This window comes from Drosophila pseudoobscura, chromosome X, assembly GCF_009870125.1.
Source record: "Drosophila pseudoobscura strain MV-25-SWS-2005 chromosome X, UCI_Dpse_MV25, whole genome shotgun sequence".
Lineage (NCBI taxonomy): Eukaryota > Metazoa > Arthropoda > Insecta > Diptera > Drosophilidae > Drosophila > Drosophila pseudoobscura.
In genome coordinates, this window is record NC_046683.1 from 22,097,184 (window position 1) to 22,117,384 (window position 20,201).

The window sequence follows — 20,201 nt, forward strand, 5'->3', positions numbered from 1 at the left end:
ATCGATTTGTATAATTTTCAACGAAATGTTCATAATACTAGTACTAATTGCAATAAAAGATGAATCATTTATTACATACATTTTTTTTTTTTGTCAAATCGGTTTTTTTTTATATTATTAATGAAATTGAATTGTGAAGCATCTGACAGTACATTTACAGCACTGAGCCGATAGCGATAATCATAAGAAGTAGTAGTCGGGCAATCGCCGGCTGGTTATAGTAGCATTACAAAACCATGCAGCAAGCTGCTGAAATGGCTATTTAGTTGCCTTTAACGCACATCAAGCAACGTCGATTTGAGAAAAATGAACTTTGCACGCCTTCGACTCGAGAAGCTGATCTTGAGGAGCCTTCGCCAGCCGCAACGTCACTTTCAGACGCAATGGCAAGGCCATCGGTGGATGACCACAATCACTAAACCGCCTGCCACAGCAGCAGTTGCAGAGGAAACAGACGCTGCCACAAAGAAGTCCAAATCAGCCACAATCCAGGGTCAAGCTCCCAGTGTGAAGCCAATGCCTTTGGTGGAAGAGCGACTGGAGTCGATACTGTCGCCCATTAGGACGCGCATAATGCGCAAAAAGCGCCTGGCCACTGACGAGCTGTCTGCCCTAGGATTCCTCAACACGCGCGGCTATACCACGGCTGAAGAGTACAATCTGGAGGCACTGCAGGCGGCCCTCAAGGAGCAAAATCTTTACGAGACAAAGCGTTTCTTTTCCACGGACAACTTGGATGTGGAGCAGAACGTGCTGTTCGTGGCGGCCAAGTACCCAACAGGACAGCAGCCGCGCGAGATATTCTTCTTTCGCGAGGGGTCCGTTGTGTTCTGGAACTGCAGCGACATCGAGATGAACAACGTGCTGAATTTTCTGCGATCTTTTGAGCGAGAATCGTACGTGAGTGCCCTGGTTCACGGGGAGAGCGAAGTGATGCCCTACACCTATATCCCGTCAACGGCCGTCGACGTCGAAGGCGACCTAGTGGCGGAGAGCAGCGACTTCAACGCCACCTCTCGCGCCTTTTTCCAGAAAGGCAAATTCTTCGTGACGGGCGACAGAGACAGTTTCTTGTACAAGTACACATTCTCCAATGCGATGGCCCAGTCGATCAAGCTGGGCATGTGGGAGGCGACGCTGGACCGCTACATCGACTCGATTGAGCACTTGACGGAGGACCTTAAGCGTGGCCGACGGCTGCGCATATCCCGGGCGGCCATGCTGCGCAAGACGGGCGAGCTGTTCGCCTTGCGCCACGTGATCAACCTGTCGTCGGATCTACTGGACGCTCCCGACTTTTACTGGGACAGGGAAGAACTTGAGGGACTCTATCTGCAGGTGTGCTCATACTTTAGCATTTCGCGCCGCACCAAGGTGATGAATGAGAAGATCAGCCACTGCGTGGAGCTAGCCGAGCTGGTCTCTCACAATCTCAATGACGCCCACCACATCAGACTCGAGTGGATGATCATAATCCTGATTATGGTAGAGGTGGGGTTTGAAATTTTGCATTTCATTAGCGACAAGGGCGACAAGCAGCAATCCTTGGAAATTGTGCCCCTTTCCAACCAGTTAGTTCCTAAATAGCGTTCATGTTGATTGAAATACACAAATCTGTTGTTTTTTAATATCTTATACGTATTTAGGCTAATATATAAATATGTTAAATTGAATTAACCGTCCTTTCCTTTCTATCGATAAGTTGCTTGCCGAGTACCTTTTCAACACTGCCTATCGATACAGAGTGCTGAGTGACTCGGTTTCGTTTTTGCTTCAATAGTTCTTTACGAAAGTCTCGAATTGCCAATATAAAAATAAACATATTAAAGTCAACCAAATAATTGTATTTTTCCATAGTGCACTTGCTGTTAATATATGTTAATTATTCAAACATAGCGAAGACTGTAAAAGAACCATATTCAATCACACGCCCCCGGCTTAAAGAACCAGTCCTTCGAACAGTTCCGAACCAGCTGAGCCAGCTCTGAATTTTGGCGGCATTTTCCCGCAGTAAGGAAAGGCAAGGAGAGATTATGGAAAACGCACTCTTTGCCAATGTGCAAAAGCTCTACGATCACAGGCTTTACGAGTCCGTCATCCCAGCGGTAAGGACGAGTGCAGCCTCATCCTTGAAAAATCATTTATTCTTTTCATTTTCATTTGTTTGTGAATCCTCAGGCAAGCCTTTTGAACACATTGCTGCAGAACGATCGCAATGTGGCTACGCTGGAGATGGAATACCAGGTAATGCTCTACTTGGCCAATGCCCACTACAAGGAGCGTCACTTTCGCTTGGCCTACCAGCAGCTGGAGTCTGTGCTGCACACACGCCGCACCATGCTCCGCTATAAGAGCGCTTGCCTGACGGCCATCGAGATTATGAACAATCAGTTCACAGACGTGGAGCTGCGCTACCGGCTGGCTGTATGCTATAAAGAAGTGGGGGAGCCAGGTAAGGCTATTAGCACTCTTCTGGCATTGTCAGCAAAAATGCGCACGCCGCGCATCAACATGCTGCTGGGCCGGCTGCACCACCACGCCTCAGCGGGAAGTAAGGGCAAGGCCGACGCCGTTATGGCCTACAAGGATGTACTCAAGGAGTGCCCCATGTCGCTGAAATCCATCGAGGCCCTGCTTGAGCTAGGCGTCGATGGCATCGAGGTCAATTCGCTGGTAATGAATGGTAAGTGCACTGTTGCAATCCAATCCCTATAATCCACTCCATTCCTATGGACAATATTCGTTCCTACCTCAGCTGCCTCTGCTCCCCGGAACATCGAGTGGCTGAGCACCTGGATCAAAGCGCTGGCCCAGATGTACGGCTGCAAGCATCTGGAAGCGGCCAAGACCTTTCAGCAGCTTAACGATTCCACCAGGCTCCGCAGAAACGAGCATCTGCTAGTGGAGATCGGGCGGTGCCTGTACTACTACGGCCACAATATCCAGGCAGAGCAGTTCCTAAGCACAGCGGTCATGGCCTATCCCTACAATATGGAGGCTATCAGCCTACTGGCTGTTGTGTATGAGCTCAACGAGCAGAGCGCCATAGAGCAGGAGAAGCTTTTCACCCAGGTGAGCTCCGATCGGGAGTTCAGCCCGGCCCATTGGTTCGTCCACGGCCAGAAGATGTACAGCGACGCCAAGTACCAGCGGGGTCTCACTTTTGTCGAGCGCTGTCTCGATATGGATCCGCGTCACGTCGAGGGCCATTTGCTGCGGGGCAATCTTTTCATTTCATTGCAGCGGTACCGTGAGGCTATCGAAGCGTTCCGCAACGCACAGGGACTGGCCCCATATCGCTTTGAAGTCTACAAGGGTCTGTTCCATTGCTATGTGGCCCAAAAGCGGTTCAAGGAGGCGCAGACCATGTGCGTCTGGGCTATACGCAGCTTCCGCACCTCACCGCGCAGCTACACGGTAAGTGGAGGAGGAACAGGATCCCATCCATATCGAATCTGAATCACATTTATTGTGTATACCCTTCACTCATTTACAGATGTTTGGACGAACGCTCTTCCACTCAACCAATCCGGCGGCCAAACGGAGTGCCAGAAAGTTTGTGGAGAAAGCGCTGAAGATCGATTCCAGCTACACTCCGGCCGTGGCCCTTATGGCCGAGATCTGCCAGTATGAGGGCGCCACCAAGGCGGCCATAAAACTGCTGGAGAAGCAGGTAATCAACTATCCGAATCAGAATCTCTACACCCTCTTAGGCGACATATTGCGTATCGAAAAGGAGCCGATCAAGGCTCTGGACTACTACTATAGGGCCCTGAGGTAAGCAGGAAAAAGGAAAGCGATCTAGATTGATATGTAATGGATTTTACTTCTAGCGTGGACTCCAATTGCGTGCGGGCCATAAATGGAATTAACTCTCTTAAGATGGGAGGCTCTATAGGAGCCAAAGGAGAAGGCACAGCCACAGAGCCAGGCAGAGGAGATGGAAGCAATGGAATGGCCACGCCCACCCCTAGCGGCACCCCCCACCAGGAGTGGCAGAGCGTGAACTGCGATGAACCCCTGGAGGTGTCTTCCGTGTCTGGAGCAACCCACGGAAATAGCGAAGCGGCTGCCATGTCGGAGCCCCTTTGGCAAGATGCCGATATAGAGATGCTCAACAACGAGTGATCAAACACCTCACCCACATCCTAAACAACTAATTAAGCATTTATTTCCCGATGTTAATCATTTATTTTTGAGCTGTAATATTAATTAAGATTTAAGAAATTGTTTCATTGTAATTACCAGTGTTTTGAATTTGCGCTTCGTTTTGCGCGCCTGTCACTTCGCTCGTGTCACTTCGAACTAGTTCCAGTTGCGAAAGATCACTTTAGCACACTTGCAAATGGTGAAATTACTTATTAGGTGGTGTCTTCACCAAATCTTCTCTCTTTGGAGGACCTCTATATGTCAGTCGTCGCGAACGATTTGTTTCATTGTTTTCTTCTTAGACTCGTAAACAAAAAATGATAAAAAGAGAGTACGCTTTGCTATACGACAATATGCTATTATAATGTGTTTTGACTTATTTTGTTTTATTTATTAGCGAAAATAAACAATAACAAACGAAGAGTGCATATTGTAAAACTTTCTCTTTCTCCGAGAAGGCCGAGAGAACGTGTTGACAAAGTGGATAGTCCTCACCATGATGAAATTATCCATATATTATTAATATATGGACACCTTACGACAGCGGAGGACACCACCTTTAAGTAATTTCTCCATGGTGGAGTCGTCCGCTTTGATGAGAATCATCCACAAGCAAATGATAATACAATAGTAGAGCAAAGCATATTGTCTTCTGTTAACGAGTTTTGTCATAAATAATGAAAAAGTCTTGAGGAATTTCTGGGAGATCCCGCAGCAAATTCTGGTGGTACGTTTTCATTGTATGAACTGCCATAACTATATAATATATGGCTAGTGGTGATGTATGATCTAGTATGATTTCTAACGATATTGTAAAACACAAAAATAATGTCGATTTGCCCTGAACTCAGAAAAGTAGTTCCGCTGATGATTAGAAAAAATATCACCAAATATATATCGATATATTGATGTATCGATATAGTGATAATCAATTTATATTTACTAAATCATCGCGCCAAAAGTCAGTTGTTTATCAACGTCGTTCACCTCTGCATGCCGTTTCCGCTATGCGCCCGACTTGCCAACGGCATTTTTTGTGTTAATTTTGTGAGTTTTTTTTTTGGCAAAAATACCTGCCACCGTGCAAACGAAATAATTTCAAAGCAGTTATATCCGATCTAGTTGAAAAATCAAGTTAAAATCTACACAGTCGTAGGCGCACAATGCTTTCTGAATGAATATGAGCCCGAAATATGAATTCTAAAATCGAAATCCCCACGATTCTTGTGAATATTAAAACAATATACGGTACACTATTGATGTAAATTAATATGACTTAATTTTATTCGGTTTTGACAGCAGTGTTTTTGTAGTTCTTGATCGTGTGAAAGTTCACTCAGAAAAGCAAACTACTCAGCTACTCATGATCGCCTTCCAGAGTTCGGATAGATAGTATTAAAGGTTGGTTCAGTTCTTGAAAAACTTTATACTTTTATATTACAATAATTTATTACAGTATAATTCATTTCCGCTCCTAATGGCATCAGTCTAACGGTTCACTTTATCCTTATCGAAGTTTGTACATATATGGTTTTATACTTTCCCCATAGGCTTGCGACTATACTTAACCCGCTTCATCAGTAAAATACTGACTTACATATACCATGTACGATTACCAATAAAGTCTTAGTGAAGAAGAGGTAATGATTTAACAACTAAAAACTCTTAAAAAGCTTAATTTCAATACATTTTGTCAGTGTTGTGATAAAGTGGACCAAAATCGTATTCCATATCATGCAATCAAAAGAACAATAGAACTGTCCGATGTTATGCCTTATCAGCTACGTTTAGTTACTACTAACTACTATCAGTTACTATTCCGCATTTTCAACGCAACGAAAGCGAATGGAGAACCAGAGCGACTCACATATTTGATGTGATTGCAACGAAAACTACGAGTATTGCGATTAGTTGGCCTTTTTTTGGTCGATAAGGAAATTATCAGAAGAGAGCAGAAAAGCTACGCTCAGCATCGGTTGCTTGGGGCACACGCATAAGAATACTCCAGAGATTACAGGGCACAATCTGGACGCAGTAGGGTTTGTTGTGGTGTCGGGACTGTGCCTCAATCGACTGCAAGCGAAGCAATATGCAAATAATGCTTTTATCAGCCATAACAGAAAGGCTCTATCTGCATACAAGCACTTGATGATTGACTTGCTTGCTCTAATACATACATACATATGTATGTATGTACTCTTGCTGGAGTATGCTGATTTTTCCGTATAGCTGCCTTTAACTCAGAAATGGAAGTGTTTCCGACATCATCAAGTACATATGTACATATATAGGTTTTTATGTACTAAATATGTATGTACATACAATATCATATATGTATGTACATATGTACATATGTAGATTACATAAAAATGATCGTTGCCCAAGGGTATCAAAAGCTTCGGCGTTCAGAGACACCCATCCCTTTTTAGGTTCTTTACTTTCGTTTCAATTTCCCTAACGAGTTCGTGTGTGAATTTCGTAGAACTTGGCGGATACGCAGATTCGTCATGTCAACAAGAATGGTGTGGTAGAGGTTGTATGAAGAGTCTACATTGTTTTTGGGCTCTGCTTATTTGGGCTGTGTTGTGGGGTGACTCGTGCGACGGGGGTTCCAGGAAATTGAATGATGAATAAATTAAAATCTGCTGCATGCCATAAATTTACTACTCCCGCTCATTCGCTTATCGCTCGCCCCTCAAGATTTTTGTTTGTTAATTGAAAGCAATAATCCATAAAACAGGACAGGATCCAACATACATGTGTATGCATACATATGTACAAGAATGAATACGCATATGCATGTACGGATGTCTATGGCTATGTGTGTTTGCATTTGTGTGTCAATAAACAAATTACAGCTGTTTAGGCCTGTTGGACGCTCTCAAAGAGAGCGCAGAGAGGAATCTGGTGAGCGAGTGCGAGCCGCCACATGAGAGCAAGACCTCCATTGCAGTTTCGTTGAAATTTGATTTGAAACAAAGTTAATGCGTGAAACTGATAATAAGAGAGACCTTCCGCTGCACTCTCCCACAGTGGAACGAATTCACTGATAAATGCATACACATACAGTCATATTCATGTGTACGGACAAACATCTGGAGGAAAGAGCTGGGTCCCACAGTCCCGCCACTTCGCTACCACTATGCTTCGCAGGGCGCAGGCGCTTTCTGTTCAAAACACCTTCCAAGCCCTTCTCTACAGCAGAGCGGGTTTATGAATAACAATAATATTGAGGAAGAGTCTCAAAATCAATGAACAGTGGTTGTCGCAGTGAACCCACTGAATAAAGTGTCAACATTTGGTGATAATCTTATACTGCCTGTTAGGGATTCGATTCACACGGTCCGCCAACGAGTAGGTCAGGAAAGAAAATAAGGAAAATAATAAATATGTACATACATACATGTATGTATATACATATGTACTCGTAGGTAGATACTTTAGAACGCCAACAAAGAATTACACCCACTAGAGGTCTCACTTTTCGTGATCTAAAGTTCTGCTTTGTGATTCATATGTACATACATATGTATGTATGTTTGGTTTAAAGAGTTCATTTTCTATCACTTTGTGTTCGCCATTGCCTTTGCCATACACTCCTTCTATTTCGCTGTCGAACTTTGGGAATCTAAATATTCATGTTCCATATGGGAATTATTATAATTACCTTCTTTGTCCATATGTATGTACATATATTTGTCCAGTCAACTGCTGATGTAGTATTACCTTTTCCTTCAGTTGAATCTGAAAGTTAAATCCATAGTTACATACATATGTAGTTAGTTTTTCACATTCATTTTCAGACCAACGAATTAGCTTGATCACTTAGTTAGTGAGGCTTAGTTTCATTTGGAAGTAGGCACTCCTTTCGATCCGCTGAGAACAGTGAGAAGTTCTTCAAATTTACTTGGTCGCACATCCCAGGCGCTCCACTTTGTGCCCACACTGTGGGCCCCAACTATTCCGAGAGTGCTCTCTGCAGCTCCTGTTGCGGCCTCTCTGCCAATAGTTGGGCCCAGGACTTGCGCGGAAGCTGAAAAGAAGAACATTTGCAGACCAAAAGCAGGAACAGCAGCAGCAGCAGCAGCAGCAGCAACCCTCTGTTCGGCGTGGCTGAGATGTCGCCGTCAGTCATATGGTCGCCTCGTGCTGCCGTGTAGCGGATTCTCGGAGTCGCAGTATTGCGGTACTTCGTTTCGCGCGGTCCACGTCCTGGGCGCATTTCCACTTCCACGGCGGATTCCTTTTACCTTTCAGTGTCGGCTTTTGGTTCTTCTACGGTTTTCGGTTTTCGGTTTTTTGTTTTTATTTTATTTTTCTGCCATGTGTTTTTTTTCTTGTGCTGTGGTGTGAATGGGCAATAACAGACTCTGACTGCGCTGCAACTACTCCTCCAGCTCAAGTTTTCTACAGTTTTTTTTGCACATACATATACCGTTTTAATAACGTGCTGGTTCCCTGTCTGGTGTCCGAATTACGGAGCCACTGCCGACGCTGTCAGTGTCGCACTCGCTGTTTCTACGGCTGCCACCGCAGCCACCTCTGTCGCTGTTCGGGTCGCGTGCAGAAAAGTAAGCGCAGAATAAACCATACAAATATTAGTGCAGTTTTTTTTCTTCTCTGTATGTGTGTGTGTGTGTGTGTGTGTGTGCATGGTGTGTGCGTATGGAGGGTGGCAACCATCGATTTGCGTGTCGCTCAGCCAAAACACAGCCGCATTCAAAAATCTAAATCGAATCAAAGCTAACGGGAACACAAAAGAAATCAAATGCCAGAAATGCGATTTTCCTTGATGGAAATGTGCGAGATAGGGAAAGAGACAGCGAGAGAGAGCTCATTCAAAAACAAAATTCAAATACATATGTACATATTTGTATTATTATTCTCCAGAGTTGCTGTTATTTATTGGAAAAGAAAACTATCTTTTTACCTTTCTGTCGATGTCTACATATGTATGTACATATGTAGGTACATTGGTACCTACGTATAACTACTCATACATATGCGTATATCTACATATATGTATATGTATCTCGTGTGTCCTCTTTGTCGGAATTTGCAGAACAGGCCATAGTTTTCGTGTGTGGCGTGTCCCAAAGGAGAAGGTTTCTATACCGTATACCCCAGAAGAGGGCTTAATGAGTGAGAGAGAATGAACCAGCTCCAACTATGTACATAAACTCAGTAAAGAGAGACGGTAGCTGTGCGCTACTATCTGGACTACTGGACAAGCGCCAAAAGATGGCTAGTTGGCTACAAAAACTCCGACTGTCCTTAGTCTCCAAAACATATACGGATAGCCCCATATAATGCTCTTCCATGTTATGTTATAGGTCGGTACAAATATACTTTCTTTGTTGTATTTCCTTCGCCCGAACATGTTGCGCACTTAATTATAATTCCACATACAACAGAACCCTGATAACAGCCTCACCAATCTCCAATTAACTAAGAACCCTGGCAAAAATTACTCGTGCTGAAGTTTATTGGAAGTTTCCCCTTACAACCAGACGAACGGATAAATGACAAATCTCAAATGAAGAGGCTTTAAATATGTACATATATAGCATGTATCATATGTATATAGTAGATTACAGAGGTAGGTCTTGCATTTACAGGCACGATAATGAGAGAAGAATGATGATACATGCATGTAGAAGTTTACAACCGTATCAATAAGGAAGCCAATCCCTGAAAAAAGAACGATACTCCGGTTTCTGCGGAAAGAGACAAGATAACAACGGGGCTTGCAGGGAAACTATAGAAATATAACTTCCTAACTATATAATGGTACTAGCGAACACTAGGATCACTCTCAAAAAATATAGAGGTAGCCTTAAAATGAGATTCAGTATACAGAGTCCCCAACTATAGAATGCAACACTGCTGAGCCTTCAAATACATTTGTCAGGTGCCTAATAAATTTTCTTTCTTAAAGACTTTTGGTCATGTCATCTTGGGATGAATAGCACTCTATAAAAGGGCTCCTGCCATACGAAAATGAGGTTTCTTTTGTTGGCGATTCTATTTGGAGGCCTTTTAGGGAGAATTCCCATGAGTCAGATCCCGAGTATAGCCTCCCTGCCACCCAACAACGAGCACCACTTTTGATGTGTTTTTGCCAGTCACGTCAGCTGTTTCGTGGCAGAGAGAGGTCTGACCTTGATGACCGCATGCGCGGGCATTCGTCACGCACTCCTTGCGTCCTCCCCCCCGCTGCGAGGGGAGGGAGGTCAGCGCAATGAGTGCAATGTGGCATTCTCGTTTGTTGCATTGACCTTGCCCAATTCCCAAGTACCTGAGGTTGGCAGCAGCATCTTGGAAAGTTCTTAAGAACCGTGGGTTCTTTCGTGGGAAAATCATCTAGCGAGCCACCAACGCAGACGGTTTCGTCAATTTACTGTTTTGTTTGTCCTGTCCGACTGTCCGACTGTCCGACCCCTGGAAGGCGGTTATTTGCGCCTATTTGAGTCACTCCTGGGGACACCGTGTACACCAACTTAATAGCGTCTTGTATCTTCAAAGGAGGGACACGGGCACGGCACACCCATCGGTGAGGTCTTTCGGAGGAGTTTCATTCTGTTTTGTGTGATGTGTTTTGTTTTCCTATTGGGGCAAAATTTCGTGTTTGATTATTATTATTTTGTTATTCTCTTTTACACTTCCGCTTGTCAGACATTTGTCAGCTTTTAGCTTATTGCCAACTTCTGTACCCACCGATGCCACTCTCTGTCTTCCGCTCTCTACGTCGATGTCTATTTCTACTTCTACATACAGATATATGTACATACATATGTGAGATTGCGAAAAAACCTACACCGAATCTGAATCTGAATCTGAATGGGAATAGGAATCTGAATTTGAATGGGAGACTGAAACTGGGACCAAGTGTGGTCCGTCTGGTCGGTCTGGTCCGTCTGTAGAGCCCACCTTTGGCGGCGGGCCTCTCGGGCGGGTTTTAGTTGTTTCTTTTCGCTCATTTCATCGCATATTTACGTAGGCCATTCGAGCCAAGTTAACGCCTTTATTTATTGACTTATTTGTTTAGACCACCACCTACCTCTCTACCATTTTCTTCACCATTCTCTCCACCATTCGGCACGGAGGGGTACAGTGCGGTGCGTGTGTGTCGCTCACTCACGTTTCTATGACAAAAAAGCAAATAAAACTCCATTTACCGTTTTCCTACTTACGTTTCTGATGATGTCACATACTCGCCACACGGCCCCGCCGTCACATTGCATTATGGAGTCATATATTACCATAGTACCATAGTACCATAGTACCATAGTACCATGTTTCCGACCATCAAAGATCTATCCATCATCTATGTACATGTCGTTTTTCATTCTCAATTTCCTTTCAGCTGGGGAAAATCATCAGAGAAGAAAAGGAAACCGGAAAACGAAGATATTCGAGAGAAACCAATACATGATATCGGTAAGTTTATAGAATTATTGGTGGGGTTACTATTATCTCTAATTCTCGACCCCAATATTCTTTCTTCGTCCTATGAAGTAAATATTGGCATGCTTTCTTTCGATTTTTTTCCCCAAGACTTACTGAACAAGGAGGACTCCTTCGTCCAGTCCATCTTTTAAATGTCTCATCCTATAGAACACGAATCCTCCAACCATTCCTTCCTGAACACCACAAGAAGACCTGCCGCGATCTAGAAAGAAAAGCGCCAACCGCACTAATCACTTTGGTTCTGGGAAAGCGTTTCGCTGTCGTGGCATGAATCATGCCGTTTTGTGGCATCGTGCTCGTATCTTGGCCGTGATAAAAATACAAGTGGTTCCGTCATACTAGACCTAGATGACGGCGACGCGACGACGCGACGACGCCTCTTTCTACTATAAACCAAATATTTTTGGGGGATTATGTCGTAGGTCAGGGAATCATAATGTGCGACTGAAATGCCAGTTCGTTCGAGTGGCTATAAATGGGCAGAGCGCCAAAAGAAAAAGAAATGCGTGACTCACATTCGCAGATGACGGACTGCATTTTAGGTTTCACTTAACGAGAGTTATGTTTATCGCCTCAATTTGCATGCAGTAGCGAGCAGAGCCCACAGCAAACGTTTGTCGAACCGATAAGTTGGGAAGAACGTGGCGCAAAATTAATTCACTGATCGCCATAAGGGGACAATCGATCAATTGATCGATCGATAAATGGTTAGATGGGTCCGGAGCACAGCTACATTGACCATTTCACCCACTGTGCGGGTGCGGAGGCCGGGAAGTGGATTTGTCTTAGCCAGAGACACCTGTCTTCTCTCAGTACGAGTACATTTCAATATAATTTATGATTATCCACTGCACGATCGAATGGCTCCCAGTTGCTCCGCCCGAAATGGGTAACAGAAGTGACGCACAGTGAACTGCCACCCCCACATGTATCCACGACTACTTCCATTCGGACAGTTTATCTATTTATATCGAGAGAGCGGGAAGAGTGTGTGTTTGGTGATCGCCAAAGGGTCACGAAAACGAACAGGGAGAGTAAGAATCGATCTCTGATCAGTTGACAGTTGATCAAATAGTGTCGGGTCGGATAGTGTCGAGCTATATCGGCTGGAAGAACTATGATAAACAGAGACTGATGGATGCCTGTAGGACTATCACAGTTCTTAGAACGAACATAATATTTCATAATAACACAAGAGACGAGGGGGAACGTTGTGAGTTGCTGCTACGGCCGCAGCTCTACATTTATACCCGACACTTAGTCAGTATGGCTCTCCTCCGCCACACGGCGCTAACATTGAACGACAAAGAGGGCGTACGAGAGAGACAGAAAATCAGTCAGAGCCGCAGATTGATTTGTTCCTTTTGGTTATAATAATAATTCGATCTGATCCAGATTCGACAATCTGGTAGATATGGTCATTCTTTATGATAGTGCGTTATTAGTGTTCTTCAAAATTGTAGATGCAACAGATTCTCATCTTTTGTGGGGGCAAAGGGGGTGGTGTCTTGAGTCTGGAGAGAAAATGTCGTTGTTTTAGGTCTTATAGTCTCTGAGCACTAGACGCTCATAGGGACGGACAGACAGACATGGCTCAATCGACTCGGCTATTGATTCTGATAAAGAATATATATACTTTATGGGGTCGGAAACGCATCCTTCTGGACGTTACACACATGCACTTTCACAACAAATCTAATAAACCAACCTCTTAGGTGGAATCTAATGATATGTTTTATCTTCTGGAAGATATTTGATACATGTGTTGTACAGATCAAGTGCAGAACCATCGTTCTGGAATATATAATCACTGAATATTATTAGCAAATAGTCGTTATTCTTTATTTTATGGTCCTGTTCAGCGGAATATTATTACTCTACTCAATATTCTTAGCATTCGATAGTCGTTTGTCTCGTGCTTGTCGCAGCCCCCGCACACATTTCAAATTATTTCACACAGAAAAAGATCCAAGCTGGTCTCATCTCCATCTATTTCTTTTGTGTATTTTTTTTTTTCGTACGAAATTTGCTGGCTGGCCAGCTGATATGTTGAAGCTTTGTGGTCATGAACCCCAATTGAAGTTGCCCTTTTATTTGTTTATTAATTGCTGAACCCGAACTCCGGGCCACGCATGTGCCGTGCTGCCCCGCCAGCGCTTGATGGATGATGTGGCTCCACTCCCGTCGACGACGGGTTGTGGGAGAAGTGAAACCATTGAAGTTGTTTGCCGACGCTAAGGATGTTTATCCCTGATGACAATGAAATGCTAAAGTTTCACTTGGTGCTACAGCCGCATGCGATTTAATATACTCGTAGTGGTCCACGAGACAGGGATTTGTCCACAGATTCCTCAAGCAATGAAAGCGAAGACTTTAAAGATCATATGAGGGTCGGCATGGTCGGGGCTCTGATGATGAATATTTGTACTCCTTCCTTACGGCTATAGTAGCTGTCTCAAATCTTTTGAGTGATATCCTGCGTAAAGCTATTTCCTCTTTTTCTTGATCCAGAAAATACCAAGACTCTTGGTACATACCAAGTGTACACAGCGAGAATCTCCTAGATCATTTTACTGATCCGCCCAATCCTTGAACCGACTGATCTTCGAGTTGTACACATATGTACATATGTATGTATCTGAGTAGATGATCAGGAGATCAGCGATCATTGCCTAACCTTTGCACTAGCAGCACGTTTCGCTGTACAAATGAAGGCACAAGCCACAAGGGAAGGCACACAGTCGTTACGTTAATGAAACGAATGGAAAATCAGAGATAAGACATCTTTCGGCCATTAAGAACAATTCATCTCTGGAATATCCACAGTTCTGATCCAAAATTTAATAGATCCGGTCCGATCCCATCCGATCGGATCTCAGATTTGGCATAGCTTTGCGGCTGATATTTTCCTATCGCAAAGCAGGCGTGAACTCATTGCTAATATGATGGTTATTCTTTTTGCCCAGCCACGAGCATTATTATCGAATTAACGCGACGATTCACAGGCCGGGCCCATTATTTACTATTTACCAGTGGAGTGGAGTCGGACGTGGAGAGGAGTTGGCGGGTGCGGATTGGAGGAAGAAGATTAAATGCTCTCGACGATTGCCGCCTATTAACGAAATCAACTCGGATGCGGGCCGATAGTCTGATGGCCCTAATCAAAAATGTATTTATGAGATACGGCGACAGCGACACACAAACACTCAAACGTCTGTGTGAATATCTACAGAGTATGTATTTGTGTGTGTACTGCTTAGTGGGTCAGGGGTACAAGCGGCGCGTACTTAAATTTCATTACATTTAATGGCATTTAGTCATCAAGGGATTTTCGGTGTGTGTTTTTGTTTTTATTTTTGTATTTGTATTTGTATTTGTATTTGTGTGTTTCTGGTTGGTTTTTGGTTTTTGTTTTTTGGTTTCTGTTGATGTTGTGTGTTCCACGAAGAGATCGCTTCGGATGCTCGACGGAATGATGACTGATGGCGACAAGCAAACGATCGAGTGCCCGACTGTGATCAATGATCAATGATCAATGATCAATGATCAGTGGATCTGCGAATGCCAAATGGTTGCGCAGGCGCACCACCATCCCACAGATGAACCAAAAACCTGATATGCCGCAAAGGTGAAGACAAATTGGGCAGCTTACATCATGGACTAGTGCTCGTGTACTCTCATTACACAATGTGTTTTGTGTGTTTTTGGCGTAGCCAAAAATATGAAACTGCGCAAAGGCTGGCAGCGGGCAATTAAGAATTTTTGTCTTTAGCTTTGGCTTGGCCTTTAGCTTTGAGTTTTTGTTTGTGCCTGGGTGGGCGCGAGTGTGTGCTTTGCGCTTTGTGGCTCATTAAGTGGCTCAATTGGTAAAACTGTTGGCCGGAACAAGCCGAAACCCAAGACAAGAAAACATTCGAGCAAACTTAAGCCAAGAATCATTATGTCAATGTCAGATGTCTCTCCTCTCTCCATTTGTCTAATTTGTTGTCTGATAACCTGATTACCATGAGTCAGACACAGATCCAGACACACGCGCAGACACAGAGACCACTGAGACCACTGAGACCACTGAGACCAGAGACCACTGCACTTGAGAATCCAATCCGATTCTATTCTCGGGGATTTTGCAATCTCCCCGCTTGAGTGTGTCAAGTGTCGGTTCGGCTCTGTTCTCCTTTTCAGGTTGCACGGAATGCCCATTGTATTACCCATTTTTCTCTAATCTCGAGTGATATCTCTGATTTGGCTGATCATTTGGGAAAAAGATCATCGCCAGACACTGACATTCCTATAACTTGGATCTCCTCTACTCGCGAAACTATCGATCGTCCAGGATACGATCTTATGCGATCCCATGCGGTGTCTGAAATTGTGTGTGTATTTCTTTAGTTACTATTATTATCTTGTGTGCATTGTTGTGACCAAATTTACCAACCTCTCCGAGATCTGTTTGGGTTTCCGAAGTGCGTGTGTGTGTGTGGGGCTATATGGAAACGATCACCTAACCGGAGGGTATATATGTATTTTCGTGTGCTGCGTGTTCATCATTCCCCTGATTGGCTGATGTGCTCGTAAAATCGTAATAGCGTAAGAGCGTGCCTCGTGCCTCGTGCCTTCTGCCTTCTGCCCCACCTCCCCCAACAAGCAGAGATCATGCAACTTTTATGATCGCTTTAATGCGTTGCTCCTCTGCTCTCTACTCTCCTATGCCCTGGAGATGGAGCTGGAGCTGGAGCTGGAGCTGAAGCTGCAGCTGGAGCTGGATGGATAGATACCTTGATTGGCCGAACATTAGATGGATCATTTAATTTAAACTATTTATGGATATTTTATGGGGTGTGATTTACATTTGACCAACTTTCCATTTCACAAATTAAACTTAAGCAAACGACGACGACTTCTGCTGCTGCCCCTCAACCTCAGTGGGTTTCAAAGAATGAAATTCCGCCTAACGATGTGACGAATGGCGGGAAGATCGCAGAGTGCGTTGCGGAGAACACTGAAGGAGAAGAGGAAAGAATGCATGGAGATGAGAGTATACTCCTCCTTGGTGGAGACTGGCTGACTGGAACTCTGACATGAGATCGAACCAACTTCCGGTCTGTGTGCAGGCTTGTGTCGTTATCTATCAGGCAAAAGCCACAAGGCAAACACAGACCATATGGTGACATGAATCAAAGCCAAATAACTGGAGACCAGTCACAGTCCCAGTCACAGTCCCAGTCCCAGTCCCAGTCGCAGTACTCGATATAATTACCGGCAACATGCGAGTGTCTCCCTAACCAAAGAGCTATTTTGTTATCTTATCCACTGTGTTTACGTACGACTTTGGTTCGATTTTGATTTGGGATTGCGTTTGGTTCATTCGGGGAAGTGTTTACCAGGCGACGACAACGAAGACTGCTCCGCAATAAATGCGGATACGAGAACGAGAACGAGAACGTGAACGTGAACGAGTTTACGAGTTCATATAGCCAGATGTGTGTGGATACATAAGTATATAAATGAACAAATGTACAAGTGAGTAACTCTGAATTTTTGACTCTGCTTTCGAAGAAAATCCTCATCATTTGCAAAGAGTTTAAACAAAAAATAACAACTTTATTTCTAGCTGTATCTGTATCTGAATCTGTGTATGTTTTTTATTGTGTTTACACTTGACTCCATCATGATGCCGATGCTGCCTGGGATTGGGATTGCGATGGGAATGAAAATGGGGATTGGATCGTGTTGAAAAGTCTTTGCAATTAGCACGCTTTCAGCGCATACCAAGCACACACTATTGGGTCAAGGTTAGTAGCCCACCCCAACCACAGCCTCATCCGACGGACACAGCTATAGCACCGCCTAGACCCAGCCCCGACTAGCCCCGACTAGCCCCTACCAGCCCTAGTCCGTGCCCATCAGCAGCCATCAGCCACCAATCTATCCATCTACATATATAGATACATATGCATGTACATATGTATGTTTCCATCTATCTATTCATCCATGAGTGTTGCTGTTTTTGTATTGGTTTCTTTCATGCATTTCTTGTATCTTGATGCGCTCGTGGCCGTAAACACACGGCAAACAACTTCATCCGTAGAGGCACTGAATGTGACGATCGAGAGTCGAGATCCAACAAGACAAGACAAGACGTTGTCCCCGGCTTCGTTTTGTGGCCCCTGTGTGTGTGTGTTTCTAATAGAAATATACAATATATAAACATATATCCGATACTCAAAATGAGAATAGGGGGGTATATTAGATTTGTTGTGAAAGTGGATGTGTGTAACGTCCAGAAGGAATCGTTTCTGACCCCATAAAGTATATCTTTTCTTGATCAGCATCAATAGCCGAGTCGATTGAGCCCTGTCTGTCTGTCCGTCCGTCCGTCTGTCCGTCCCTATTAGCGCCTACTAATTGTTATAGCCGGAATCAAGAAAACAATTTCATTCTTTCTCGCTCTGTCGCTCTCTAACACACAGGTTTCATGGTCGGTTTTGCCAATTGCAAAATATGAGTTCAAGGATATCAGAACCTATAGGAGCCAGAGCAACCAATCTTGGTATCCACACTCCTGTGGTATTGGACCTTGACCGTTTTGTGTCAAAATTTCGCCACACCCCCTTCCGCCCTCACAAAAATCTGTGGCATACACAATTTTCTGGCGCTCTCGCAAGCACTTTTTCCCATTCAATGTTAGCGCCGTGTGGCGGAGGAGAGCCATACTGACTAAGTGTCGGGTATAAATGTAGAGTTGCGGCCGTAGCAGCAACTCCCAACGTTCCGGTCAGGTCAGGTCATTGATGGCCAGAAAATAAGCGAGAAACCGCCAGAAATGCGGATAGGGAAGATGATATGTTTACGCTTAAGCGCCTGGATTCGCAAAGAATCTGTAGGGGAACATGCACCGTTTTAATGTACCCCCATATATCTGGCCCCCTCTGAGATGGTTCAATGTCTTAGCCACAGTTCCACTAGCAGTACGTTCAGTCGCAGATTTCCCATTGCGACCAAACGATTAGGTTCTTTTTCGTGCCATGCGAAACTAATGTGTACAGCGAACCAACGTCATTCGCATCATCGCATCATCGCATCAACAAGTGCCCACAGTAAGGCACCACAGCGACCATCAACAATCGATTCTTGTGATACCACTTAACTGTTATGCCATATGTAATAGTATCTTAGAACTATACCCCATACTCAAAAAGAGTATGGATGTGTGCTGTATTCTTGATCAGCATTAATAGCCGAGTCGCAGAGACTGAAGATAAACTGAAAAGGCTAAAGAGCTGAGCATTATACAGAATGAATAATAATAATCAGATCCGATCCGTATTCGACAATCTGGTAGATATGGATCAGATCGAGGAATCTGAATCAAATCTGATTATTATTATAGCCAAAAAAAAACAAACCCTACTTACTGAGTATCGATTACAGGCGTAGAGTCGCGGCCGTTTGAAAAACGAAGGCCATTTCGTACGCAATTGGGCTTTCCTTCCAATGTTTCTTCTTAATTATCTCTGGTTTAGGATAATAGCTTGGCTCTCAATTCCATTCAATTGATTTGAATTTATTCAAGAGATAGAGAGAGAGAGAGGGAGAGCGCTGTGCGATACCCTAATTGGAAGAGAACGAAGACAACTGAGAGCGGGAAGTGAGGATGGAAATGGATGTGGAAGTTGAGGACAAAGTCGCAGTCGCAGTCGCAGACGCAGTCGAAGGCCTAACCCCCATAAAAGTGAATGTGAATGGCAATTCCCTCAAGATTCATATATACTATATACTTTTGAAATCTATATGTGTACATATGTATGTACAATATATAGGGATATAGATAAGCATATGGACATATGTATGTATGTGCGTCTACCCCCCTACTTGGACGGCGGTGCCCCTACTTTGCCCTCTTCCACTTTCATCATTTGTATGCTCGACAGTTCCCCGGTTCCCCGGTTGCCTGGTTGCCTGGTTGCCTGGCTGCCTGGTTCCCTGACTCCCGGGTTCCTTTTCTGCTCTTGTGACGTTAATTAGAACGATGCACATATGTACATATGTACATGGTGGCTGCTGCTACCGGGGGGACTGCCGCCGGGTGGATGGGGAGTTGTAGTAGGGGCCAGGAACCAGCACCACAAGTAGAAGCAGCGGCAGCAGTCGCAGCAGCGGCTGCTGTTGGATTAACGGCACACGTGTCCGCATCTTGTGCTGATTTATTACCTTTCAGCACCGACCAAAAGAATTTTCCCTTTTCTTCTTGATGAGTTTGTTCTTTATTTTACACATTTACGTTTCTGATTTGATGCCCTCTCTCTCTCTCTCTCTCTCTCTCTCTCTCTCTGTTTCTGTCCTTGGAGCTCGGTGCATATGCTTGACCAAGTAGGGGAGTAGTTATGAATGTACCTACATACAAGTATGCATACTTGTGCCTATTTGAATGACTTAAAGAGTATTCTAGTATTTATCAAAGATGCGGCTATCCTTACACCAAACAGAGTTCATTTCAAGCCCGTTCCGTGGGAGTATTCGACAGAGCCGAATGCTCTTTAACGTATTCAACTTTCTTTGTCATTCTCTTCTTTCAGATTCGC

General features: G+C 44.2%; 3 protein-coding genes across 7 annotated transcripts in view; all 3 read left to right on the plus strand.

Annotated features, from left to right (window-relative positions):
- Positions 1-101: 101 nt before the first annotated feature.
- Positions 102-1,673, plus strand: LOC4815691 (required for meiotic nuclear division protein 1 homolog). Its single transcript, XM_001355211.4, has one exon. The coding sequence runs from the start codon at positions 307-309 to the stop codon at positions 1,585-1,587; it is 1,281 nt and encodes a 426-aa protein (XP_001355247.2). The 5' UTR covers positions 102-306; the 3' UTR covers positions 1,588-1,673.
- Positions 1,674-1,744: 71 nt separating this feature from the next.
- On the plus strand, positions 1,745-4,241 carry APC7 (anaphase-promoting complex subunit 7). The gene is made up of 5 exons (XM_002133347.3): positions 1,745-2,105; positions 2,179-2,683; positions 2,756-3,417; positions 3,497-3,777; positions 3,834-4,241. Exons 1-5 carry the CDS (start codon positions 2,034-2,036, stop codon positions 4,126-4,128), a joined length of 1,815 nt encoding a protein of 604 aa, XP_002133383.1. The 5' UTR covers positions 1,745-2,033; the 3' UTR covers positions 4,129-4,241.
- Positions 4,242-5,080: 839 nt separating this feature from the next.
- The window catches only part of pigs (pickled eggs), a 57,346-nt gene continuing 42,225 nt past the window's right edge, over positions 5,081-20,201 (plus strand). For 2 of the 5 annotated variants that reach the window (XM_015185403.2, XM_001355212.4), the window contains exons 1-2: positions 8,574-8,720; positions 11,516-11,589. In XM_015185403.2, coding sequence (XP_015040889.2) covers positions 11,581-11,589 — 9 coding nt within the window. In that variant the 5' untranslated portion in view covers positions 8,574-8,720; positions 11,516-11,580. Of the gene's footprint in view, positions 5,551-8,573; positions 8,721-11,515; positions 11,590-20,201 lie in introns of those variants that run through there. The other 3 variants (XM_033385541.1, XM_033385542.1, XM_015185404.2) reach the window with 3 other exon arrangements.